The following is a 27,387-nucleotide window of genomic DNA, read 5'->3' as shown; positions in this document are numbered from 1 at the left end:
TTGATTCAGTACAAAAACATTTTGGATTTCCAAACATTAGTCGTCCAGCACAAAATTAAATGTTTGTATGTCACAAAAAATGTTTGTATGTTAGTAAAGAAAGCAGCGTATTACATAAGAGACATTTTTCAGACAAAAAACAGTGAAGGCTGCTGGGTTTTGCTGCAAAAATAAGGAGCGAGTGTGACAGTCAAAGTCTGCAGAAGAACTGTGGCTGCTTCTGCAAGATGCTCAGTAACACTTACAGCTCATTTCCTTATAAAACTGCACACATTGTACCTGAGACTACTATTTTTTTTTTAAAGCAAAGGATCGTCACACTAAATATTGACTTTGTTTCATTTATTACTGTTTACTGCTCTTTATAGTATTTTTTAATGTAGAAGCATTTAGTTTCATTGCTCTACAGCATTTCTTTGCATGTGCCTAAGACATTTGCACAGTACTATCAATCCATCGATCCATCTATCTATCTATATATATCTGAGTACATATATACACTGAGTGGATTTCACAAAGACCTAATGTGTCATTCTAAAATGCTGGATTGATGGCAGAACATGCTAATAAAATCAAATTTACAGTTCCAGATCTTCCACATTTAATTATCATAATCACTGAATTCATAAATGAATAATCATAACCATATGCTCACAGCATGGAAAATGAGCGAGAGAGACTTGGTGAATGGAAGAGCTGCCATGAGCCAGTGGATTTTGTACACATCGGCTCTGTAAAGAAAAGAAAGGAAGACAGATAAACACAAAGCAAGCAACAGTGTGTTACATGTCAGTGTTGTAACAAAACGTTCGCGGTACTGGTTGTTTGTGTGTGACAGTAACTTTGGTTGCTGTACCTTCGCGTGCGGAGAACATGGACCCAGAGTATCCCGATGAGAAGGAAGAACACAGACATGCAGATGTAGAGTTTGGGGAGAGGAATCTCTCCAGCAGACAGGAAGCTGTCCGGATTCTTCTCCTCGATGTTGATCTGAAATCAGACCAATTCAACAGCTTGCTGTCAAAATTGAGACATTTGAGCGCTAGTGCACGATTCAGTTCACTTTATTGTTACTTAAAATTCACTTTCAGAACCAAAAATGATAAGGACGTTTTCCTATTTGCACTTTGGTTTGCTACATTTGGTCGAGTGTGAAGCTGCTTGGTTCAGAGAAACAATCCCTGGTTCAAGCAGTGGTCTTTTAATCAAGCATTTAATCAAGCAGCTTGAAGCCTTCCCCAATCACTGATCAGTCTCAGGCAAAAGTACAGAAACATTAATTAAATTAATAATACATTAATTGTATAATAAAGAGATGTACCTCTTATTAAGATTTTGCCCAAACAGCAGAAGTGGCCCATAAAATGGCCATAGAATACAGTTAGAAATGAAGGTCAGGATGTAAATCAGGGGTGTCGAACTCATTTGAGGTAACAGACCACAGTCCAATGTCAAGTGGGTCAAACATAAAACGAATAGTTTCAGAGGACATTACCACATCAACAACTCTTCTTAAACTTAAAATTTAAAATTTAATAACTTAAATTTTTTCAGTATCTGAGTTTATGAGTTTAAGCTTATTGCTCTATTTTTCCCGCTATTGGAATTACTAGCTCCTTTTTTTTTTTTTTTTTTTTTTTTTTTTTAAATATTTTAGTTTAATTAAAGTCCACAAGATGATTTTCATTTAGAGCATGGGTTCTAAATTCAGATCAGAACCTTTATTGGGCCAGTCCCGGCCCACCGACCTACACCTATTAGTAAAAACAAACCTGCAATGATGATGTACAAACTCAAAGACTTGGGCCTATTGTGAAAACGTCTTAAAACGACACAGTTTGTTACTGTGTACAAAGCAATATCATGGGTTTTGGTACATCATGATATCAGCTTACAATTTTGTACTTCCATAGAAGACACTAGCAAGACAAAGACATGACAAATATCACATTGTTCTGTTGGGGAAACATTTGGATAGTTATTAAGACTGATTTTTTAAGAAGATTACTGTTAACTTTATCACATATTTCAAAGGACGTTGTGTACCTGAGAACATTATCCATACTGTATGTCAGAAGATGTATGATTTCCTTATTGAGGTATACTGTAATATCAGGATATCGTTACACACAGGGCTGCATGATTCCAGAGGAGACAGATGTTTGGCTTAGAAATGAGATCATGATACTCTTTTGTTAGTCTTTGGAACGATATTCACTGTATATTTATTAAATTCTTACATTATTGTAGCAGACCATGGTAGCTCCATGTGGATGTTTGTGAATGACGTCTGCGGTTTGAATTACTAATTTAATCACATTTAGTAATATCAGGTGCCAAGTACGGAGTGTGTCCTCTCAAAGTTAAAAGGAAACCAGGGATATTAATGTATGATTAAATAAGTAGTTGTGCCAAAGATTCTGTTCTTCTGCTGAGAAAAGAGGAAAAAAAAACAAAACAGTGAAACTGGTCTTGATAAGTGCGCTCTGTGTGTAATGCATCACTGGCGAGTTCTGACTGAGGCAATGTGTGCAGCCATGATTCATCACTCCATTCATTCATTTCATACATTTATTCATCGTTTGTTTTAGTAATCTGAAACATTGTTCCTTCCTTTTTTCTTCTGTAGATTTGCTGTGTTTCAGATGCCTAGGTGAGATCATATGGTATGTCTATTGGTCAAAACATAAGGAGATATACTGGTGCGCTGTATTTATTCTACAGGCCAAGTGTGAACGCTGCAGAATCGACGCTTTTCCTAAATGGAATTGCTTTGGAAACAAAGATCTTTAATAAGAAGAATAGAGAATTTCAAGTCTCAGGCACATCCATAGTCTATAACAGTCTTACTGACATTGCAGTTATAACAGTGGGGATTCTGGGACTCAAACAAACACCAAAAAAAAAACTTAATAAATAAATTAATTTTTAAAAATTAAAATTGGGCTCACGTCGATGCTGAAAGTGAGTGTGTTCGGTAAAGACACATCCTGGTTGGCAGCAGTGGAGGAGAAGCAGTTGTGGAAGTAGAAGTTGTAGAGGCCTTGCTGCTCCTCCGTCGTTACATTGAAGTAAAACTGAAAACGCAGAAACCAATCAATAAAGTTCAGGTGCTAAAACAAATCGATTGTTCCTAACAGCAGAGGGCCTAGCTTTCTGCTGAGGCAGACGTTTTTGGTATTACCCTTTTTCCAGTGTGTGTGTGTGTGTGTGTGTGTGTGTGTGTGTGTGTGTGTGTGCAGAATTTAATCCAACAAATCCAGAGAGAAGGAGCATTTATCAGTCATTTGAAATGTTAGAGAAAGCTATAGCGAGATTTCTGACACAGCATTTTTTTTTGTTGGTTTTTTTTTTTGCACTGAACCGACAAGACTAATATATAAAAAAGGACTGGAAATGCTCACTTGAAAGAGTTTTCCTAAATTGATCCCCACATTTTCATATACTTGCTACAAATAACATTGCTAAGGTTTATAATCTCAATTTAAAACAAACCATTTTTGTAAAATAGAAGTGACAGTCCAAACAAAAAGTCCATTACTTGTTGCTCCATTAGCCTCGTCATTCCAGTGCAAAAGTAAAGGCACCAAACATGCACATCTGGGCTCTACAGTGTAGATCTGATATTTCACTGAATCCAGCACTAATGCAGCACGACTTAAGGACCCACCTGTAAGGAGTACTTATTGTCTTTGCCCTGCAGGGGATACGAGACATCAGCTTTATTCTGCAAGAAACAAAAAAAAAAAAAATCAGTCAATATTCCAGGTCAAAAGCAGCTCAAGCACTTGCCTCCGCACCATCGATAATCATGTGACCCCGAGTAGAAAGAAAATGAATATTCCTACCTCAGTCACGTCCCGCTTGGATTTAGACTCAGCTGGAAATGACACAGAAAACACAAAGCAATTTAAAATCTGGGCAAGGTGAGAACTTAAAAACAATGACTCACTGACATAATCCAGTGCTCTGGACCTTCTCCTGCACAATAAGCCACAAGTTCTCACAGCTCACATCAGCTTGACTGCATCTGCATCAGCATGTGATCGTTTGCTTAAAAACCTACATGCTGTTCAGACCTCAGGAAACTGATTAGACTAAATAAACAGAAGAAAAGGAAATCTGATTGAACTATCTCGTGCATGTTCCTGGTCAATCTGTGATAAATTATATACAATTATAACATGAATGGAATATTAATGTAAATGCAGCTTTGTTGGCCATTAGACTGACGAGTTTACTTTAACTTTAACTAGTGTTATTGTGACTTTTTTTTTTTTTACATTTGTTTTGCAATAATATTAATGTTTGGTTTTCATCTAAAATTTGATTCGATTTAGAGCTATACGCAGAGATCATACGCAGTGGATAATGAACTAATAAATATAACTTCCTCTGCTCTGATGCGTGTCGGATGATGCAGATAGAAATGTCTGTACTACTTAAAAATGCAGGAAAAAAGAACTGAAACTCATGAGCTATATATAATAATATTTTCATGTTAAACTTCGTTTTTACCACTAAATCATTAAAACTGACCAAAACCAAGATTTTCAGAAAAAAAATCATCTCTGAATATCACGCAGCAGCAAATTCATTCATTTTAATGAGTGGGGAAAAAAAAGTATGTGTTTATACGTCACATCTTGTAAACTTGTGTATCATACAGAATCCCCACTTTATACAACTTTACACAACTCCTCGAACATTTTATATACATTTTATATATTTTAACTTCTGTTTTACTTTTAGTAACTTGTTATAAGAACAAGATGAAAGTTGTGGAGTAATGTTTTGTATCTTTAGAGAGGAAGTTGCACTACAAACTAGAACTAGAGCTCATATGAATGTTGCATTGAAGAAAAAAAAAAAAACAGAAATGCAAAATAATTACTGCCTGCTTAATTTAAATAAAGCTATTCAGATAGTCTTCATTTGCATGAATAATATTTTAGTATATTTTGCTTTTTTGTCATTTTTTTTGTGTGTAAACTATAATAATCCTGACAGGATGAAGTGAACATGGTGAGAAGTTGCAGTTGTACCAGCAGACTGAGGTTTCTCTTTGGACTTCTGTTCGTCTGCTCCAGTCTCTGGCACCACAGAAACGATGTGAGGAAACATTCCCTCCTCTGCAGACGTCTTCATCCTCACACTGTAATGTGCAAAAAAGTAAAGAAGTACAATCAATAACAATAAGCAAAGATGTACACGGAACGTTCCTGAAGCTGAAAGGAACAGATTGGTCATAAATTTTACTCGTATTTTAAACATTATTGATCTGCTGTAGGTGTCAAATGATTAATTCTCTAGTTTCGCACTGGAGCTATGAAGCTAACAAATAATGGAGGCTTAAAACTTCCAGTGTAGTCATATCATCACACACACACATGCACTTTTTAAAATAAATAAATAAATAAATATATACAAATCAAAATGGAAGTACACTCTATAGCCAAAAGTTTGTGGACACCTGACCATCACACCCATATGTGCTTGTTGAACATCCCATTCCAGACTTAGTCCCCTTCACTCCACTCTTCTGGGAAGGCTTTCCACTAGATTTTGGAGCGTGGCTGTGGGGATTTGTGTTCATTCAGCCACAAGAGCATTAGTGAGGTCAGGATGATGTTGGGTGAGGAGGCCTGGGGTGCAGTCGGCATTTCAGTTCATCCTAAAGGTGTTCAGTGGGGTTGAGGTCAGGGCTCTGTGTGCAGGTTCTTCCATAGCAACCTTGTCAAACCATGTTTTTATACATCTCGCTTTGTGCACAGGGGCATTGTCATGCTGGAACACATCTGGGTCTCTTAGTTCTAGTGAAGCGAAAATGCTACAAAAACATCCAATATAATTATGTGCTTCCAACTTTGTGGTAACAGCTTGGGGAAGAACCACATATGGGTGTGATGGTCAGACGTCCACATACTTTTGGCCATGTAGTGTATATTACCATTCAAACCTCTTCTTACATACAGTTTCATCTTGACACTTTGGGTCACATGACCCCCCCCGACTCTGACACTTGCTCACAGTGCTAAGGAACAAAGTGATTGAGATGGAGCTGCTACTGTTCAAGTCCTGAAATGTCCTTTAGTCCAGTTTTATTGACAGCAGTGTGTCAGAAATTATATAGACAGATCTGTCTAAGAAACTGTCCAAATTTGGTTTTAGTAAAGTGTGATTAAGATGCTAAACTGGAGTCTATACACATTCCTGAACTGTGGCGCCTCAGCCTTGTGGCTCGCTCAGGTGAAACACTAAAGACACAAACGTCATCCATCAACATCAAACATGTCTTAACTTCTTAATCACAGAGATCATGCATTAAATCTAACCCTGTTCTACTTTATAGAGCTGATTTAGGATTTTAACGTACAGGTTGTTTCTGAAGTCCAGCAGGAGGAGAACCACCGCAAAATCACTGCTGGGCACCTTTTTCAGCACACAGTAGTCTAAGCCATCGTCCTGCACACAACACAATTAACCATCAGCCTTTCATTCATCACATACAGTCTCGTCATCCTGCCTGCATTTCACATTACACACATAACAAATCTCAGATCATCTGTGACTTAAAGGCGTGTGTACATTTCATTTCAAATCAACCAGCAGCAAGAAGATCCATGCTAATCATCAGTTACATCAGAGATGAGAGAGAGAGAAGCCTCTTCCTTACCAGATAAGTAGAGAAGCCGTTACTGCTTGTGCGATCCAAACTGAAACCGATCTGTGAAAATGGAGAACAGACAGACTGCATAAATGCCTCTGATAACATTTAAACAAGACGGCAATTAGTTCTGCTAAGCACTGTGGTCCAGTGAAGCTTCTCCACTGACGACTGCCTGTGATTAGATGAGAGACTAAAACTTTATATCCATCAAGAGCTCAACAACAAAACTATTAGGATTGATTATTTCATGAGGTCTCAGTGATGGCATGTTAAGAATGAGGTGGGACAAACAACTACACACACACACACACACACACACACAGACTTTCATGATTTCTATTTCTTTTTTTAAGTGTCTGTAATGCACTACTGTATGTATGAATATTGTACACGCGCTATGTAGGAATATTGCACACGTAGGAGTGCCGCACGCGCTCTGTGCAGGAGTGCCGCACGCGCTCTGTGCAGGAGTGCCGCACGCGCTCTGTGCAGGAGTGCCGCACGCGCTCTGTGCAGGAGTGCCACACGCCAGGAGTGCCGCTCTATGCAGGAGTATCGCTCTATGCAGGAGTATCGCTCTATGCAGGAGTATCGCATATGCTGTATGTAGGAATATTGCACATGCTGTATGCAGGAGTATTGTACACACTATGTAGGAATATTGTACACGCTCTGTGTAGGAATATTGCACACGTTCTATGTAGGAATATTGCACACGTTCTATGTATGAATATTGTACATGCTGTATGCAGGAGTATTGTACACGCTGTATGTATGAATATTGTACATGCTCTGTGTAGGAGCATTGTGCACGCTGTATGCAGGAGTATTGTACACTCTGTATGCAGGAGTATTGTACATGCTGTATGTATGAATATTGTACATGCTGTATGTATGAATATTGTACACGCTGTATGTATGAATATTGTACATGCTGTATGCAGGAGTATTGTACACGCTGTATGTATGAATATTGTACATGCTCTGTGTAGGAGCATTGTGCACGCTGTATGCAGGAGTATTGTACACTCTGTATGCAGGAGTATTGTACACTCTGTATGCAGGAGTATTGTACACTCTGTATGCAGGAGTATTGTACATGCTGTATGTATGAATATTGTACACGCTGTATGTATGAATATTGTACACGCTGTATGTATGAATATTGTACATGCTCTGTGTATGAATATTGCACATGCTCTGTGTATGAATATTGCACATGCTGTATGCAGGAGTATTGTACACGCTGTATGTATGAATATTGTACACGCTGTATGTATGAATATTGTACACGCTGTATGTATGAATATTGTACACGCTGTATGTATGAATATTGTACACGCTGTATGTATGAATATTGTACACACTGTATGTATGAATATTGTACATGCTCTGTGTATGAATATTGCACATGCTGTATGCAGGAGTATTGTACACTCTGTATGTATGAATATTGTACATGCTCTGTGTAGGAGCATTGTGCACGCTGTATGCAGGAGTATAGCACATGCTGTACGTAGAAATATTGTACACGTTGTATGCAGGAGTATTGTACACGCTGTAGGTCATCTTTTACGTTGTATGAAGGCAATGCAAATATGGGTTATTTTATTAAATCTAATTCACTGAAAGGGAATCTCACGTAAATGAACTGGGACTCATGTGCCCTGTGAGTGCACTGTGAAAAGTGAAAAAACCTGGATTATTAAAAAGTTAATACTAGGAGTGTAAATCTAACACAGCTTATTATGAATGAATCACTCAAGAAAGAGTTTACACTACAGATGATTTCCATCATACAGTAACTACAACTTTGGTCAGTGACTGACAACTGAGAAAGGAGTTCTTGTGACAAAAACAAATCAGGTTCAAAGTATTCAAAGGATTGATCACAGGTCGAGTATTTTAAACAGCGAACAATGCATCTTAAAGGAACAGTCAAATTTTGGTCAATTTGCGAAAGTTTAATCAGCTGTTTTGAATGCTCCGAAGTCAAACAAATACAGTCCCTACCTTCATTACCTCCAAAATGACTGCATTACACATGAACACATGCAGAACAGCATTGTGGGTAATGTATGAAACCATTAGCGAAAAGGTTTTTTTTTTCCCTCTCTTTTAATTATTAAGCACTTGTGAGCTGCATTTTATGTATGAAAGGTGCTGTACACTGTTATTATTATTATTATTATTATTATTATTATTAGTAGTAGTAGTAATGGGAGGAGGAGGAGGAGGAGTAAGAAAAGTGGAAATAAATCAATGAAAGAAATTTCAGAATTCCATTACAAAATAAATCTTGAATGCCAATAAATATCATATGAAATTAAAAATTCATATGCAAGTCATTCAGATTGGAGTTTTCCATTCCAGGTAAAAATGTTGATGTGGATGCTGACACGGAAGTATCGCTCTGTATCGCTCAGCCCGGAGTCTGCAATGTGTTATGCAGGTGTGTGTTATACACCATGCAGCCTGCACAGCATTATGCTTCTGTCGCGTTTATGTTGTTCGCTGTCTTATCTTACAATCATGTTTTCTCACTCAACAGCAAGAAGCAAACTAATTATATAGAGACTAGAGTAAAGACTGCTTATACACCGATCAGCCATAACATTAAAACCACCTGCTTAATATTGTGTAGTTCCCCTTGTGCCACCAAAACAGCTCTGACCCGTCGAGGCACGGACTCCATAATGCCTCAGAATGCCATGAAGGGGTGTACTTGGTCTGAAACAATGTTTAGGTAGGTGGTACGTGTCAAAGTAACATCCACATGAATGCCAGGACCCAAGGTTTCGCAGCAGAACATTGCCCAGAGCACCACACTGCCTCCACCTGTTGCCTTCTTCCCATAGTGCATCCTGCTGCCATCTCTTCTCCAGGTAAACAACGCACAAGCACCCACCCCATACGCAGCAAGCTGTGATTCAGTGTGTGTTCTGACACCTTTCTATCATAGCCAGCATGAACATTTTCAGCAGTTTGTGCTACAGTTGCTCTTCTGTGAGATTGGACCAGACGGACTAGCCTTCGCTCCCCACACACTTCAGTGAGCCTTGAGCGCCCACGAGCCTGTCATTGGTTCACCGGTTGTCCTTCCTTGGACCACTTTACTTTTGGGAGGTACTAACCACTGCACATCGGGAACACCCCACAAGACCTGCCGTTTTGGAGACGCTCTGACCCAGTCGTCTAGCCATCACAATTTGGCCCCTGTCAAAGTCACTCAGATCCTTATGCTTGCCCATTTTTCCTGCTTCCAACACATCAACTTCAAGCACTGACTGTTCACTTGCTGCCTCATATATCCCACCCCTTGACAGGTGCCATTATAACGAGATAAGCAATGTTATTCACTTCACCTGTCAGTGATTTTTATGTTATGGCTGTTCGGTGTAAATAGTGGCTAATAGTGGCAATAAACTTTTAAATTTATTATGTAATTAACTCTTCGAGAGCTAAGAATTCAGCCTTACAGTTTGTTCTTTGGGAACTCCTTTCTCTGAGGCGTGTCATTGTGTTTGAAGGCAGTGTGTGATTGCCAGGGGTGCAGGCAAAATAGGGAGGTCAAGCACTTTAATAAACAGCCACACTTGCAGGCTGATGGGTCGATATCGATTACCTTAAAATACATGATATCGGCTAAATTAATCAGTCGACCACTAACACACAGAGCTGGAACGCCTGAATACTAGTGTACGTGGTGTGGCTTTCTAACAGGCAGGTAGAGCACCCTGATTGGTTGGATTGTTGGTGGTCCAAATCTTTTGTTTGTTTTTCCTCTCTCATGAACAGCCATGGTTCTTGTCCATCCATGAAGCGCAGTGAGGTATATATATATATATTTTTTTTTTATAAAAAAAAGTTTAAAAAGTGACGTACGATACAACAGACACATGGTATTGTGTACCACTCCTAACACAACTCCTGAGTATTTGAGTCAAAATTTCCTGCTTAGTTTTAACAGTGTTTGTTACCCAGGTTTAACATGGTTTATTAATAATTCTGAAAAGCTTGATGATTAAGGGTTCAACAATTAATACAGCAGGAATGAAGAAACAATAAGTGTGTAAAGGGCATTTCCTTAAATAGACAGCAAAACCTCTGGGGAAAATGAGGCTTTCCACTTTTCCACTTCAGTTACAGCCAGACGTCTGAGTGTGACTCAGGGCTGTGATTGGACGGTGATTGCACTTCAGAGTGACGTGACTGCGACACACTGATTAAAGGTCAATCCAATGGAGAATCACATTCACTTCTGACATGAAGTCAGTGTTTAATTCTCAGAAAAGCAATACCCTGCTGATTGTTTTTCAATAATAAGACTAAGAATTAACATAACAGCAATAACAGCAATGCAGTTAAAGGTTTGCTTTTCAGGTGGGACGTTTTCTGCCTGTCACTACTGCAAAGTAATAACATGTGTATTGTATATCGTACTGCATTTCACTCAGGCATGGAATCTTATCCATAACAACCTAACTTTATTAAAATGATCATATCTGAGCTCTTATAGCTATTACCCTGAGCAGGTTTAATAGAAACAACTCAGAAACAAGCGTGTCTACAGACTGGAGCAGATATTTCACTGGAACTGCGAGACAAGAACTTCACCAAATATTAAGATAAGATAAAAAAAGGAAATGACTGATCAGAGCTTTAAGGCAGAGTCTCCTACAGAGATTCAGGGAGTTTGGATGTGATGTGTCTCACACACACACACACACACACAGATGTGTTGAAGTGGGAATCAGTCACTTACTGTGGAGCTGTCGATGTTGTTGATTGGAGCTCCGCTCACACTCAGGCTGTTCATCTTCACACTCATGTAGCCGTTCTTATAGAAGCCGAATGTGTTGAGATGAACCCTCTGACGGACATCATCCTGAGAGAAGAGAAAGTGTTTGACTAACAGTACCAGCAGTAACACCTACATAACTCATCATCCAGTTCAGCATCACTGGTCTGATCTGATCTGATCTGATCTGGTCTGATCTGACTGACCAACAAGCCATTAAGCCACAGTGCATGGAAACAGTGGCTTGACCTGCACAGTGCCTCACACACAGACCTCAGCAGCACTGCGACAGAGCCAGCATCCCACTTTATTCCCACATGAATCCACACTAAATCCCCACAGCAGTGAGGAAGTGCAGCACTGCTGAGCTTCTAACCAGAAAGCTGCACCTCACACAAACCTCCCACCTGCTGATCTGCACATACCTTAAGCTCCAGGTGATGGAGCCGAGACAGAGCCGGCGTACAAAGCAACGCAAGCATCAGGCTAACACATATAAACACATAACCTTTGTCGGTCGCCATTTTTAAAATGAAAACCCAGATGCCAACTGCGTGTAATCACTTCCGGGTCAAACAGCGCTGCATCCCGTATGCGTTTGTGTTTTTTTCCCTACCCGCATTCGCACAAACCCCACCTCCTGAGTCGGATTGGCCAGAAGTTCTTAGTCATAACAGAACCATTCTGTGCTTCAATAAACAAACAAACAAACAAACAAATAAATATAGCAAGGAAATATATTATCATTTTCTCAATAAAAGCGAGGATAAGGACTGGATTTCAGCAAGTTGATGTGACTTTTTTTCCTTTTTTTTTTTTTTTTTTTTTTTTTTACTAACTCAAAAAAAAAAAAAAAACAGTTCCTGTGCCGGTGTAAATAATTCAAACATATGTCTGATTTTTAAAGCATCTTATCTCCAGTATTATTCATAACAGGACGATTTTCTCATGTTTTATATATTTCTTAAATTTATTGTACGTATGTAAACCTTTTTTAATTTTTTAAAAATTAATAATGATAAAGAGTCCTCTGATTGGACTCTGTTAAGATGACGTCATCAGAGCATAGGAGGCGGAGTTTGTCGGAATACGGGTGGGGGAGCATGACGTGTGCCGCAGCGCCGGTGAGTGCGGGAGAGAGTCAGTAGTGCGCTGGTGTTTATGGGAAACTGCTGAACTGTAGATCTGTGTTATGGACAGGGTGAGTGTCTGACCTTACATCATTCACACAATAACACTCTCACAATGCTTTTACTATAACCTGCAGATCAGATCACGAGGAGGAGAGAACGTGCTGAGGGTCTCACACACACACACACACACACACACACACACACAGACAGTGTAATTGAAGGAAGTGGAAGTACACACACACAGTGTAACAGTGTAACTGAAGGAAGGGTGTGTGTGTGTGTGTGTGTGTGTGTGTGTGTGTCTTTTTCTCTCTTTCTCTAACAGACACACACATATACACACACACACACACACACACACAGAGTGTAACAGTGTAACTGAAGGAAGGGTGTGTGTGTGTGTGTGTGTGTGTGTGTGTATGTGTGTGAGAGAGAGAGAGAGAGAGAGTGACCCTCAGCACGTTCTTTCCTCTTGCTGATCTGAAAGAATCTGAAGTTAGGAAGAAATTCAGTGTGTATTTTGGACTGCTGTGTGTTGGAATCTGGAATAAGAGGGAAAACTCACTGACACAGCTCTGATGAGTCTGTACAGTCTGTTACAAACATCTCATAAGCCAAGTACGAGTCACTGACCCACATGTGGAAACTGTAGATGATTTAACTGATTTCATTTGAATTAAATTGTTTAAAAAGACTGCGCATTGACTGTATCTGGTGAAGTTAATAGTAGTTCTGTAAGTAAGGATGCATTGTAACTGTTATACAGAAGTCTGATTGAGAGCTTTTACTCTCACTGGGGTTAAAAAAGGGGGAAAAGTTTAAATGTCGTGAGCGAGAGAATGATGTGGATGCTGCTGCTGATAATCAACATGAGAACTCATTCCCACTGTAAACTTATCAAAAAATTCCTTAATCAAAGATTTAATATTTAAATTATTATCAATATTATAATAATTTAATATACTTTTAATAATATACTTTTAATATTAGTGTGAGAGTATCAGTAGGTTTCGGAGTCAGATTTTAAAGATTTAAATTCAGTGGTTGAGTTTGTGGTTGTGTTTAAGCTGTGTTTTAAATAAAAGTGTGTAGTAATGTGTGTTTGAGAATAATTAGGTACTTTTGTCTTCTCTCCTGAGCTTTTCTCATTAATTCTTTCCTCTGATCGCAGACTAGCGCAGTGTGACGGGATGTCGAGTCACACGCTGCTGCTTCTGTATGGGAGTCAGACGGGCACGGCCCAAGACACGGCCGAAAGAATCGGACGTCAGGCACAGAGGAGGAGGATCGCAGTCCGAGTGCAAGCTCTGGACACGTACAATGTGGTCAGTATACACATGTAAATTAATAGGACATCATAAAACACAAACATATTCAGTCTTTCAGTCAGGAATATGAATGAATGAATGAATGAATGACATTAGTTTTTCAATCAGGAATATGAATGAATGAATGAATGAATAACACATTCCATTTTTCAATCAGGAATATAATTAAATGAATAACATATTCAGTTTTTAAGCAGGAATATGAATGAATGAATGATTGACATTCAGTTTTTCCAATCAGGAATATGAATGATTGAATGAATAACACATTCCGTTTTTAATCAGGAGTATGTATGAATGAATGAATGAATGAATGAATGAATAACAGTATGGTGTGTTGAGTATCACAGTGTACAATTGGGCTCATAAGTTTACATATGCCTTGCAGAATCTGCAAAATATTAATAATTTAAAAACCATTAAGAGAGATCATAAAAATTGCATTTTGTTTTTTATTTATTTCTGCCCTGAATTAGCTATTTCATAACAGATGTTTACATGTACTCCACAAGACACAATAATAATTGTAATAACTGAATTTACACAAATGAACCACATACACTTGATTCTTAATACTGTGTGCTGTTACCGGGATGATCACTGACTGTTTTTATGTGTTTTATATCATATGAACAGTCATTAGCTCATGTCTACGTGCTAGTGTTGAAAATGTGTAACTCATGCTTGTGTGTTCATCAGGCGAATCTGATATCGGAGGCTCTTGTGGTGTTTGTTTGCTCCACCACGGGGCAAGGTGACCCTCCAGACAACATGAAGGTAGGAGAGTGTGTGGTATAAATAAGGGTTATGTTGCAGTACCGCTATAACACACCCTTAAAGGCCAAGCCAATATATTAGCTATACTGTATATTAGCTAAAGTAAAGTGTGTAAACCGCGTGGAGGCATTCCACTATCATGTCAGAGGGTTAATCAGAAGGCATCGCAATCTGTTGCAATGTACTTTGAAAATATATACAGGATCACCGAAACTGAAACCCTGAAGACTGGAAAAAGACCAGGTGATTATTTTTCTAATCTTCAACTATCCAGTTGTGGTGAGTCTGTGCTCATGATAGCCTCAGATTCCTGTTCTTGGCTGATAGGAGAGGAACCCGATGTGGTCTTCAGCTGTCGTAGCACCTCAATGTTCGATGTGTTGTGCATGCTGAGATGCTTTTCTGCTCACCACAGTTGTAAAGAGTGATTTTATGAGTTATTATATATCCTTCCTGGGAGCTTGAACCAATCTAGCCATTTTCCTCTGACCTCTCTTATCAACAAGGCTTTTGGCTTTGGAAGGTGATGTGTGACTGATATTGGGGCTGTTTAATCAAAACATTGTCACATGCCGTGGCCTGTAAAAGTGGAGGAGGGTGTGTTATGAGCAGTATTAGAACACAGGGTATAGATAACTTTCTCCAGCTCTGATATATCAAGTCTGAGGAGCTGAGAATCATAGCTGCAGGTTAAAGCTGTTTTTATCCTGCAGAACTTCTGGAGGTTTCTGTTCAGGAAGTCATTACCCTCGGGATCTCTGTGTCGCCTGGACTACGCAGTGCTCGGCCTTGGTGACTCATCGTATCCCAAGTGAGATTTACCATGAAATTCACCTCACAGCTTAAACTACAGTGCTTTGCATAAGTATTAACCCCCCCCCCCCCCCTTTTTGTCCCATATTTTGTAGTGTTACAACAACTGGAATAGACTTAATTGGGAATAAATGTCAACACTTATAATTACTGTTCACCGGTGAGCTCTATTCAATCTGACATCCTGAGCAATTTTACAAAGAATATTGAGCAAAAAATGTCAGGATCCAGATGTGCAAAACTGATGTATGTCTCTATCAGAAGACTAGAACCTGTAATTGTAGCCAAAGGTGGTTCTATGAAATGTTGACCCAGGGGGTGGTAATATTTATGCAACCAACAATTAGACATATTGTAAAATGGTAAAAATCCCAATTAAGGTAGTAACACTGCAAAATATGGAAAAGCTCAAGGGAGGTGGAGACTTATGCAAGGTAGTGTATTAATCAAGGACAGATGAATAAAAAATACTATTAAAACTCATCACTTATCTCTAGTGAGCCACTCCGCCATTTTAACTGCCTCTTCTGTTAAAAAAAAATTCTAGACAATTAATTATGTGCACCAGATGTTACAGGTTAAAACGTTTGAAAGGTCACGATTGAGCAAAACTTTAACGTGTGCTTACTTTGGAAATGTGAACATTTACATTTAACCTGTTTTCTGTGAAGCTAATCCCGATTCTGGTACACTCTAGGTTCAACTTTGTGGCTAAGAAGCTGTATAAGCGTCTGCTGCAGCTTGGTGCTAATGCGCTACTTCCTGTTGGCCTGGCGGACGATCAGCATGATCTGGGGTGAGAATCTTAAGCATTAGCAAAAATTACACCAGAATCTGTGCACAGTTGTTACGGGATTGCTCAAGTGCTGAGTCTAATGATCGTGGGGTTCAGGTAGACGGGACACAAGTACCGAGTGGACCTGGACTACATATCAGGGTGAATACGTTATAAGAATTTCCTGTAAGAATGTAATTGTAATTTTGACTAGTATTAATAAATTGGTAGTACAATATTACTATATTTCTATGACTGATATTCTATCCATATAGAAGTTAATATCCAGATGAGTTAATGTAAATAGAGCACCATGTCCAGCTGTAACTAGTGATCGAGACTTTTCTTGACTAACAGCTAGCAGTGTATTTTATGTAACATCTTTGTAATTATGAATCAAATACCAGCATTATTTCAGTTCTGACTGTGTGCTGTGTTTAAATTCACTCTAAGCTTTATATCAGATGAAATATTTTATAAAATATATATTTTTATGACGAAATCCTGTCAGGGGAATTTGTGATTTTTCTTATATTCTGAAATGAATTGCTTTGGAGGAATAAATCTGGTCAGTCTGGTTGAAAATGATAATCCAGCCATCAGTAATGGACCGTCTGTAGCTCTGCCTCTGTAGTGCTGCTCTGCTTCAGCTCTGCTTTAGCTGTAAGTGATGTGTCACTGCACACAAACACCCAGACACGTCATATTATGCAGATGAGTAAAGCAATGTTATCGCCCTCTGATGACTGCCTCTCCTTATTCCATTTTTTCCTGCATCATTACAGTCGCTGCTGCATGCAGTAATGAATAATCAATAGTTTATAACATTAAACATGCAATATGTATGCAACAATGATTATATGAGCAAATAAGAAGGGAATAGTGTCTATCCATTTTCATACTATCTTTCTGATGATGAATAACATAACTGCTGCCTACATTTGTTCATCCAGCTTATTATTATAATAATAATAATAATTATTATTACTAAGACTGATTCTGGTGGAGAGGAGTCTTACAGTTCAAATGATCTCTTACTCATTTGCGAAACTGCTCTGCTGCATTGCTATCTCTTCTGACACTGTCTGTTATTAACATAAAGCTTTGTTCGTGTGATAATGCTAACGTCGACAACCCCTCCCTCTCTCCTGCCCCGATACACACCTCACACACTGCGCACCGCCTCTGATACAAACACTTGTGACCCGCCCCATACAGTGTATTTTAAGATTGAGATTGCTGAGGTTGCTACAGACAGGTGTTATTGCGTCATTAAACATAAGAGCCTATCAGGGTCTAGTATCCACATACAGGCTGTTTACAACAGGCATTTACAATGTGCATATTTGTAGTATTTGTGTCAGTGCTTTTGTGCCTTTGTGTTGTAGTCTAAATATATTTCCTTTGCGCAAATATTTCCTATATTAAGAAATGTTTTATTCATTATAGAAAGATGGCATTCAAAACCAGTTATGGGTGAATTTTATGTTTTGCAGGCCGGATGGAGTGATTGATCCCTGGTTAAATTTGTTCTGGCAGAAGGCTCTGGCTCTTTATCCTCCTCCGGCTGACTTAAGCCCCTTTCGCGACGAAGATCCGTGAGTCTACTTCATCTTCTAATGCAAGCCTGCGTGAGAGGTGTTAAATGTATCTCTGGAAGATGACCGTTTAGTATGATGGTATTTGGCTTTGCATAGTTGTTTATTTACTTCTTTTGTAGTTTGCTGTGCTTCATATCCCTGCATGCAGAATTGAACAATAATAGGCCTAATCAATAAGCAATAGCCCCGCCCCTTCTTTCTTCTTTGTAAGCTGAGTGTTTAATGAAGAATGAAAGGAAACAGAAAGATTTGGAGACAGGAGAGAATTCAGCAGTTAGTCTGTGTTTCCTGCAGACTTCCTCCTCGTTATGTTTTCCACTTCCTGGATGATGCTACGGAGAAGCCACTTGTGAAGCCCATGCTAGCAGATGGCCAGACCCCGCCCTCTTCAGCCCGCCCCTTCCCAGCACGAATGGTGTCCAATCAGAGAGTAACAGCCTCCGGTCATTTCCAGGATGTGAGGCACATCGAGTTCGACATCGCAGGCTCAAACATCCAGTGAGTAGGAGAAGTAGTAAGGTTTTGAAACAGCCTTGTATAAAGCAAATATATATCTTTGGGTTTGTAGGAAAATTTGGCGTCAGTTTTGTCATACATTATTAACATATGAATGTTTTTTTCATGGTAAAACCCAAAAAAATTACATTTCATAAAACCTGTGTGTGACAGGTACAGAGCAGGCGATGTGGTGATGATGAGGCCGTGTAATTCCCCAGAAGACGTGGAGCAATTTTGCCAGCTACTGAGACTCAACCCTGACAGTTGCTTTGTGCTCACGCCCACAGATAACAACACAGGTGTGTGTGTGTGTGTGTGTGTGTTAACTGTGGTTTAACGTGTGGTTAGAATACTAAAACAGTGTGTAGAAGTACACATGATTTTATGTAACTTGTCTCCTTCTCATCTCTCTGAGAACTTGCACTTGCACAGGTGAGTGTGTGTTTCTGTGTGTGTGTGTATGTGAAAGCAGATGGCTCTCCAAGTTTGTCCTCAAATTGAATGCCGTGTGTGTCTCTTTTCCTTTAGACAGCAAAGCAATGTGTAAGCAGTATGTATGACAGTGTGTAGCTCAGTGTCTGTGTCTTGTCTCTCTCAGCTCCTGTCCCTGTGCGTCTCCCTCAGCCGTGCTCCATCAGGTTCCTGGTGCAGGAGTTTTTGGACATCGCCGCAGTGCCACGCCGCTCTTTCTTTGAGCTGCTCGCCACATTCACCACTAACGAACTGGAGCGAGAGAAACTGGCTGAGTTCAGCTCAGCGCAGGGTCAAAACGAGCTGCACACTTACTGCAGCAGACCACGACGTACAGCTCTGGAGGTAAAAGACTCACTCGCTGGTGTTTAATGTCCACGTCAACTCATAGACATGGTTTTAGATTTCTGAATTCTGAGTATACAGATTGGTTTTTGGCTCAAATTTTTGTTACCACAAAGACTTAAAACAATGGCTCGTGGTCCCTTTGTTATAAACGAACTCGGGGAAGGTTAGGGAAGGTTATGTAAATGTGATTATGTTACCATACTACATACATTTATGAGATTACAAAACATTCTCCATGGCTTTGGACCAATTATGTCTGATATGAACAAAGTTGGAAACTTTTCACAACAGAACCTGCTTGTTAAGACTTCCTGAACATTAGCTAACTTAGCCAGTGTCACTGATAATATAATAATAATCATACTATAGTTATGGTTTAGATTGACAGGTTTGACTTCTATTAAATAAACCACTGAGAATATGACAATACATTTGAGACTGAAATCCCACTCACGCTGATCTGTGACAAATTCAAGCTCGTTTACTAGCGGTTAACTATCCGAGGAGCTATTAGGGATGGGGAGAATGTGGGGATGTTTCCAGTTTGCGTAGAGCCTGGTAAGGTAAAGATGTCCTCTAGCATGTGATATCCTAGCTTGGTGCTGAGAAGAGAGAAGATATGGGAAATGATCAATATTAAATATATTCATATACAGTACATGTCAAATGGTTTAAAAATATCTAGTTTCACCAAAGAAGCATTTGTTTTGTTACATTTGCAATAAAACATTTTGTACACAAAATGCTGTGTACAAAAAAAAAAAAAAAAAAAAAAAGCAGTTAGCTGTACACGTCAGGTTCGCAGGTATACAGAGCTTTACTGAATGTAGCAATCAAGACAAATACGTAAACCAGAGTCAAGGTCAAGGTCAAGGTCAAGGTGCAGGCAAGGGTCAGGGATCACCAATCACAATGGACTAGGGCAGGCAAGAGCAAGTCGAAAAAAAACAGAAACCAGAAAGACAATCAATAAACTAAGGCTTGGTATCGACTGGTATAACAACAGAGAGTGTATACTTCACAAAGTGAAGGTGCAGTGAGGGGGCTTATATGAGTGTGTAGGTGATTGTCCTGGTGTGTACAGTCAGTAGTCGGGTGAATGTGAACGTGAACGTGAGAGTGTCTATGATAGCTGTGAATTGTAGTCCTCAGTGGCCATGTTTGTATGACATGCTGTACTCTGAGAGTTGTAGTTTAACACAGATTCCAGAATTAACATAACAGTACACTGCTGCTTTAAACACTTAGTTATTATAAGTTATAAATTATTATAACAATGCTGACTTCACATGACCTCACAGAATTCTAGTCTTTATAAACTCTATAAAGTACACTACATGTTAAAATGTATATAGTGCAACCAGCAGTTACAGATATAAGAAGGTATCTGTGACCTACCTGAAAGTAAGTAGTGTTTAGAAAATCTAATTTCCCCACCGACACCGTACTTTCTCCTGCTATGATGAAAGCGTCAGGTATGACTACTCGAAAAATTCAGGAGATCCCACTTCAGAAGGAATTACGACTTGAAGAAATTCCTGTGCAAACTTTAGGTCTGAAACTTGTATTTACAATCATTGTGATAGCACATTAAGCATGTACTTTTGCACAGTTCTGTATGATATGAAGGTCACATATGTCTCTCCAATGTCTCTCCAAACTCTACTTGTATTTCTTGCACCTACTATAAACCTAATAGAGAGGGTTTCGAATATTTCATGTGATTTTTTGGGTAAGCTCCTGTGATGGTGCAACCTTTTACAAAAACCCTGTGTTTTGCAAATGCAGACTCCACTTAAGCCCACAAAAGCCTATCCATACAGGTGGAACTGAGCAAAAAAAAGCTGTTCGCTCAAAATACCTTGTAATTAAGGGTTGTTAACCTTTATTCAACATGTCTGCTGTTGGAGCACATTGAAAACAAGCATAGACCTCCCAGTGAAGTAAAGACAAACTTTTAATACTGTTTGGAAACCTGCCTACAGTCCCTTAGAGGTTTATATATATATATATATATATATATATATATATATATATATATATATATATATTTTTTTTTTATTTATTAGGTTATGGCAGTGAAGGTAAAGCATGGGTGGATTGACCATCATTAATGTATTCTGATTACTGTTTTTCCCATTAGGTCCTTGCAGACTTCCCTCATACAACAGCTGAGCTGAATGTGAACTATCTGCTTGATTTATTTCCTGAAATCCAGCCACGCTCGTTCTCCATAGCATCCTCTCTCCTGGTAATGTCCTGTTTCATGATTTTTCTGCATTGTGCTGCTGCCACATGATTGGCTGATTAGATAACTGCATGAATGTGCAGATGTACAGGTGTTCCTAATAAAGTGCTCAGTGAGTATAAGTGATAACAGGAACTAACTTGATTTGTAGACATTCTATAACATGAAATGTAACTATAAACAGATAAACTGTATGATCTGCCGTTCTTTAATAAATAAAAAATTGTAATTGTCGGCAACCTGCAGTGGTATAGGAGGGTTAAAACACTTGAGGACACGCTGCAATTGGAAACTGTTGTTTATGTATTACTTATTTAAATGAACTTAACATGATCAATTCAATTCAATTCAGTTTTATATAGCGCTTTTGACAGTGGGCATTGCCACAAGCTTTACAGAAATCTGTAATAATGAGCAAGCAAGAGGCAACAGTGGCAAGGAAAAACTCCCTGAGATGACATGAGGAAGAAGGCTTGAGACATACCAGACTGGAAAGGGAAATACGGGATACAGGATACAGGATCGATCAGTGTGTGTGTGTGTGTGCAGATTTGAAGGCCACTCCCAGACAGCATGTGGCAAAAGAAACAGTACAGAACAAGGATGCAGAGTGTCATTAATATAAGTAGCACTCTAATAAAGCACCCTGCCCCTGCTCTTCTCTATAACCCAACTGAAGTACCCAGGTCTCAGCTGAATGTTTGCGTGCTTGAATAGTTCTACATGAGATAATTGAAGCTGTTCAGGTTCAAATGTGGGAGCTGTTCTGCTTTTAACAGTAACCTTTTCCTGAAATTGAAGCAATTAGAATAAATAAAGATTGATACAGAGCTGTAAGTGATTGATTGCTCTGTAGGTACAATGTAAGGATATAGCTAATCCTGTCTGTTTGCAGTAAATTGTTTGTGAAGTGAAGAAAAGTTGTGTGTATTTAAACTTATAAACTCTTTCTAAACTCTGCAGGCACATCCTGATCGAATCCAGATCTTGGTAGCAGTGGTGAAGTATAAAACCAGACTTCACAAGCCACGTAAAGGCCTTTGCTCCTCCTGGCTGGCATCTCTGGCCTCCTCTCATGGTAGGAATATACACTTGGCCTTCACTGTGTTAGGGAGTCACACATAACTAGCAAGGTTTTAGACATCTTTAGGCAGACTGACTGCATTTACTGCTGTGTTTTGTTGTTAAAACAAATTAAATAAAAATATTTTCATTTTGTTTTGGCCAAATATAGTTTTGGTTGGTGTCAAATTATTATTATTAAATTAAAGGAGAAATATTACAAGCATGCACTACCAACAGCTCAAGTCATACAATCATAGACGTCACGTTTCAATATGCTGACAGGATCATTGTTATTCAATTTTATTTTTCCCCTCGAAAGCAAAAAGGAAGAGACCATACATCTGTAACTTTTATTTCAACCTTTTTTTAGTTCTGATAATAAATGACATGTTAGATGAGCAGAAAGTCCAATGAATAATACTGCAAGTATTCACTAATCTTCAGCCTTCAGGAGAGTTTATACGTGATTATAATATTTTCAACAGGTCAAATTTGAATAAAATATTCATCCTCTGTTAGTGTACTTATTTATTGTAATAAAAAAAAGATATTACATCTTTACTCCATCACCTGGATGATGTCGCTGCTTTGCAACAAACTGGATCTGTGTCCACAGCCAACTACACAATAGAAAATATTAGTAGACAAATCACTAAGACATTTACTAGACTGGTACATGGTTAGATAGATATGCTTCGATGTCTAAGAAATCCTCATATGAAATTTAATTCTGTTAAATTTTCAAGAATTGTTAAAGATCTTTTGTCACACCACGTATTTTATTCAAATATCAACGTGGTGATTAAACACTATAGACCTGGCATTATTGTGATAGTGGCCCCTCTATATTTTATGGTACCATGTTATGCATCTATACATGTAGCTGTTGCATACAGTAAATAATAGCTTTTATCAACCTGCATTAGTGATAAATGATGGAATCTAGTTGTAGATTTTCTTAGTTTTTTATAGCTAAAACATATCTTGGTAATTGGATCAGACTTTTGGACTGTACCATGTTACAGATCACAGACCCTGCTGAATTCTGTCCTCAGGCATTAAGTCTTGTTTGTTACTGTATTTAGGTGAAGCTTGTGTGCCCTTATGGGTGAAGAAGGGTGGCCTGAAGTTCCCTCAGGACCATAACAGCCCTGTGATAATGGTAGGACCTGGAACAGGAGTTGCTCCATTCCGAGCTGCCATACAGGAGAGAATAGCTGAGGGGAAAACAGGTTAGTGCAGTGTCCTCTCTCATTTCCAAACATGTCCTGCTGATCAACTGCATTTGGGTTCAGAGGAAATATCCAAACTATGATCGTACGTACTTTTGTCTTTGCTCTCTTCTGTCTCAGCTAACGTCCTGTTCTTCGGCTGCCGCTCTGAGTCCAAAGACTTCTACTGTCGCGAAGAATGGGAGCAGAAAATCCAGGCAGGTCACATGACCCTGTTCACGGCCTTCTCCAGAGACCAGGTGAGCAGGGCCAGACAACATCTCCTGATAGAGTCTGATATCAGTATGAACAGGATACTGATTTAATTTCATCTACGGGTCCCAAGAACTAAATATACAGCTAGAGCATAATTTGGATCATTAAAGAAGATCAAACTTCTGATTTAGTGTTAAAGAAGTGTTTAAAATCTACTAATCATCAAATTACACATAAGTGATGAAACGCGTAAGTGATTGAGGAGGCAATCTATGAGTGTTTGCCATTAGTTCTTTTTTTAAATATATTTTCTGATGCTTGACAATAACAAGCACGCACACACACACACACACACACACACACACACACTGTCACTGACATGAAGCAGCACCTTATATTTAATTTGATGAGCTTGTGCTCATGTCTATAATCCAGCCATAGTGTTTGGAGATCTGAGCTGAACATCAGGGTGAATGACCTGAATATTTCCACATGAGATAATTAAAGCCTGTCATTGTTCAAATCTGAAGGTTGGTCTACTTTTAATAGTACTATTTTAAGTAAAACAGTCAGCAGTCAACTGCAGAATTATTGGCACCCTTTGAGAGGACACAATTGCAAAGTTATTGGTTTCAAAAGGTGCAAAACTTTGAAAGAGTTGAAAATTTGTCAGGAATTGGTCACACAGGTATATTTACTCACTGCCTCTGATTCTTTGGTGCAGTTTTGCAGCTTGTGGTCCAGGGGCTTTCTTGAACATTGATGGCATCATGAATTTTGTACCAGGTACCAGGATATTTCAGCCCAAAACCTAGTTGCATCTGTAAGGAGGTTAAGACCTGGCTGTAGATGGATCTTGACCACAAACAAACATTTAAATCAACACAAACACAGAACACAAAATCAGTGTTTTGCGATCACTATCTCAGTCTCTGGATTTGAATCCCAGTGAAAACACATGGTTTGAATTGAAGAGGGTTTCCACATGTACAAACCTAAGAATATAAACAGCTGGAATATTCTGTATATTAGAGTGCACACGATTCCTCTGTAAGTATCTCTAACCTTGTTAGACTTTACAGTTAGACTCGGTGCTGTTATTCTCAAATTCACAAAATATTTGGAGGGGTGTTGATCATTTCGAACCCAGTGTTCTGCAGAAAAATTGCACTACTACTACTACTACTACAATTTGCATTTAACAATATCTACTATACAGCATCCCCATAAGCTCAAAATACCATATATCATCCATATACACAGATACACTCACCAGCCACTTTAATAGGAACACCTATACTCCTGTTCTTTCATGCAGTTATCCAATCAGCCAATCATGTGGCAGCAGAGTGGTGTGTGAAATCATGAAGATACAGGTCAAGAGCTTCAGTTAATTCACATCAAACTTCAGAATGGGCAAAAAATGTGATCTCTGTGACGTGACCATGACATGGCTGTTGCAGTTGTTCCTATTAAATTGGCTGTGAGGGTATATCATTCAATGCACGTTATTTATTTTTGCTCATTTTCATGAAGGGTGCCAATAATTCTAGCGATGACAGTAGGTAGGTTGACATGTAGTACACAGGACATGAATTGCCTCTGCAAAGGAGGTACAGTATCAAAATAATAATAATAATAATAATAATAATAATCATTTTTGTCTGTGTTTTTGTGCAGGAGGATAAAGTGTACGTTCAGCACAGAGTAAAGGAACAAGCCAAACTGCTGTGGGACCTGATTGTGAACAAGAACGCTTTCTTCTACATAGCAGGGTAAGTAGTAACTGGTTTTAACATGACGGGAACCTGTGGATGTTATACCATGTATTAATATTAATACAGCATCAAACGTGCAGCTTTAATTAAATAAAAGCATCAATACTTTTTGGCTCACATGTACATTAACAGCCTGGTGTGTTAAGTGAATTGGTGAATGTAGGAGCTCTTTCTGTGCACAGAAACGCCAAGCAGATGCCCACAGCAGTGTGTGACGCACTGAAGGAGGTTTTTCAGCAGGAGGGAGGTGTGACAGAGAGCCAAGCTCAGGAAATGCTGGATTCCATGGAGAAAACCGGCCGCTTCCAGAGTGAAACCTGGTCCTGATCAGCGCACGTGTCCGTACATCTTCTATTCAGGGCCAACATGTACAACACTACAAACCATGAAAAAGAGTCAGGCTTGTCAGTGTTTTATTGCAGGTGCAGTTTACCTCCTAGGCAGCAGAGGTCTTCAGCTATTCAATTCCTGTAACGAATATACTCGTTCTTCTATTAGAATATTTAATGAAAAGTGAAACAATTTCACAATGCCTCCTTGAAATGACCCTAAATAGCAATTTTTTTTTTGTGTGTGAGTGTGTAAAACCTTCAATTCTACCATCTACACAATTCTTTGGACTCTAATATGTATTTTTTTTAGTATTGCTGATCCAGAAGTAGACAATGAAAGGACCAAGTTATGCAAAATAAGTTGCACTATTCTGATGTAACTACACTGATGTATGTTATGAATAAACCCAAGACTGAAATGAAAATTGTGTCTGGTCTTGTTTCCTCTTTCAGCATAAATTTGTAAATACAGACTATCACTGCTATTTAGGGGGCCAAGCACCAAAGGTACATAGGCACCCTATTGTTATTCTATGTTTCTTCTTCTTCTTCTTCTTCTTCTTCTGGCTAGGGTGTCTATGGCAGCCCATAGAACCGTCTGGTAAAAAGCTGTGAAATTTGGCACACTGATTGGGGAACATTCTGACCAAATGTTCATTCTAACCATCACCAAATTTGGCAGACTTTATCTTCAGAGGAAGCCTCACAAAAATTATCAAAAGAATTTTGAATACTCCAAATGGTTTGCCTGTAATGGGCCAACAAATCTGATGTTGAAGCTGCCAAACAGGAAGTGAGGCTGTATCTCAGCAACAACTTTGCGCACTGACACAAAACTTGGTAGGCATCTTCAGGACCATGCCCTGAGGCTATTCAACAAATTTTGTGATAGCACCACCTACTGGTCAAAAGTTACAACAACATGCCAAAAATGCTTACATCTAACTGCCATTTTCGCTACTCCTCCTCTAATTTTTGTCCAATCTTCACCAAATTTGGCTCACATCATCTTGACCACTGTCTAAACAATGCTGCATCAATGCCACCCTTATGCCCATCTAGACCTTTCCTCCAACAGTCAGAGAATTCCACCAAAATGTCTGTGGTCAAAACATAAACACAATGAGTGAAACTACAAATCACTCTTGAATCCCTTTTTGCCCAAAGTCATGGCTCTCCTTTCCTGTGATTGCTTAGGCAACAATTGTAGCGTGTCTGTGAATGTGTGGCTCACCGAGTCTGGGTGCTTGGCCCCCGAAAATGCTGCTTGCAGCTTTAATTTACAATTTAGTTTTTATTTAAAATGACATTATGTTGCATGT

The 27,387-nt window shown here is 39.0% G+C and overlaps 2 protein-coding genes across 2 annotated transcripts in view; one reads left to right on the top strand and one right to left on the bottom strand.

Annotated features, from left to right (window-relative positions):
• gpr107 (G protein-coupled receptor 107) overlaps positions 1–12,053 on the bottom strand; it is a 38,090-nt gene extending 26,037 nt beyond the window's left edge. The window contains exons 1-10 of the mRNA XM_026922347.3: positions 11,897–12,053; positions 11,436–11,558; positions 6,677–6,727; positions 6,377–6,465; positions 5,046–5,155; positions 3,849–3,880; positions 3,671–3,727; positions 2,952–3,077; positions 857–990; positions 656–731 (exon numbers count right to left, since the gene is read on the bottom strand). Coding sequence (XP_026778148.1) covers positions 656–731; positions 857–990; positions 2,952–3,077; positions 3,671–3,727; positions 3,849–3,880; positions 5,046–5,155; positions 6,377–6,465; positions 6,677–6,727; positions 11,436–11,558; positions 11,897–11,995 — 897 coding nt within the window. The 5' untranslated portion in view covers positions 11,996–12,053. The remainder of the gene's footprint in view (positions 1–655; positions 732–856; positions 991–2,951; positions 3,078–3,670; positions 3,728–3,848; positions 3,881–5,045; positions 5,156–6,376; positions 6,466–6,676; positions 6,728–11,435; positions 11,559–11,896) is intronic.
• A 489-nt stretch (positions 12,054–12,542) lies between these two features.
• ndor1 (NADPH dependent diflavin oxidoreductase 1) lies at positions 12,543–26,490 on the top strand. Its single transcript, XM_026921532.3, has 15 exons — positions 12,543–12,672; positions 13,776–13,929; positions 14,632–14,709; positions 15,423–15,520; positions 16,220–16,318; positions 17,794–17,895; positions 18,193–18,396; positions 18,568–18,695; positions 18,995–19,212; positions 21,359–21,466; positions 22,427–22,541; positions 23,614–23,760; positions 23,881–23,999; positions 25,636–25,730; positions 25,916–26,490. The coding sequence occupies exons 2-15, from the start codon at positions 13,795–13,797 to the stop codon at positions 26,058–26,060; spliced, it is 1,791 nt and encodes a 596-aa protein (XP_026777333.3). The 5' UTR covers positions 12,543–12,672; positions 13,776–13,794; the 3' UTR covers positions 26,061–26,490.
• Positions 26,491–27,387: the final 897 nt, after the last annotated feature.

The sequence above is a fragment of the Pangasianodon hypophthalmus genome, chromosome 27 (genome assembly GCF_027358585.1).
Source record: "Pangasianodon hypophthalmus isolate fPanHyp1 chromosome 27, fPanHyp1.pri, whole genome shotgun sequence".
NCBI classification, from domain to species: Eukaryota; Metazoa; Chordata; class Actinopteri; order Siluriformes; family Pangasiidae; genus Pangasianodon; species Pangasianodon hypophthalmus.
Note: the sequence above shows the minus strand (reverse complement) of the source record. Positions and strands in the feature narration are given on the sequence as shown.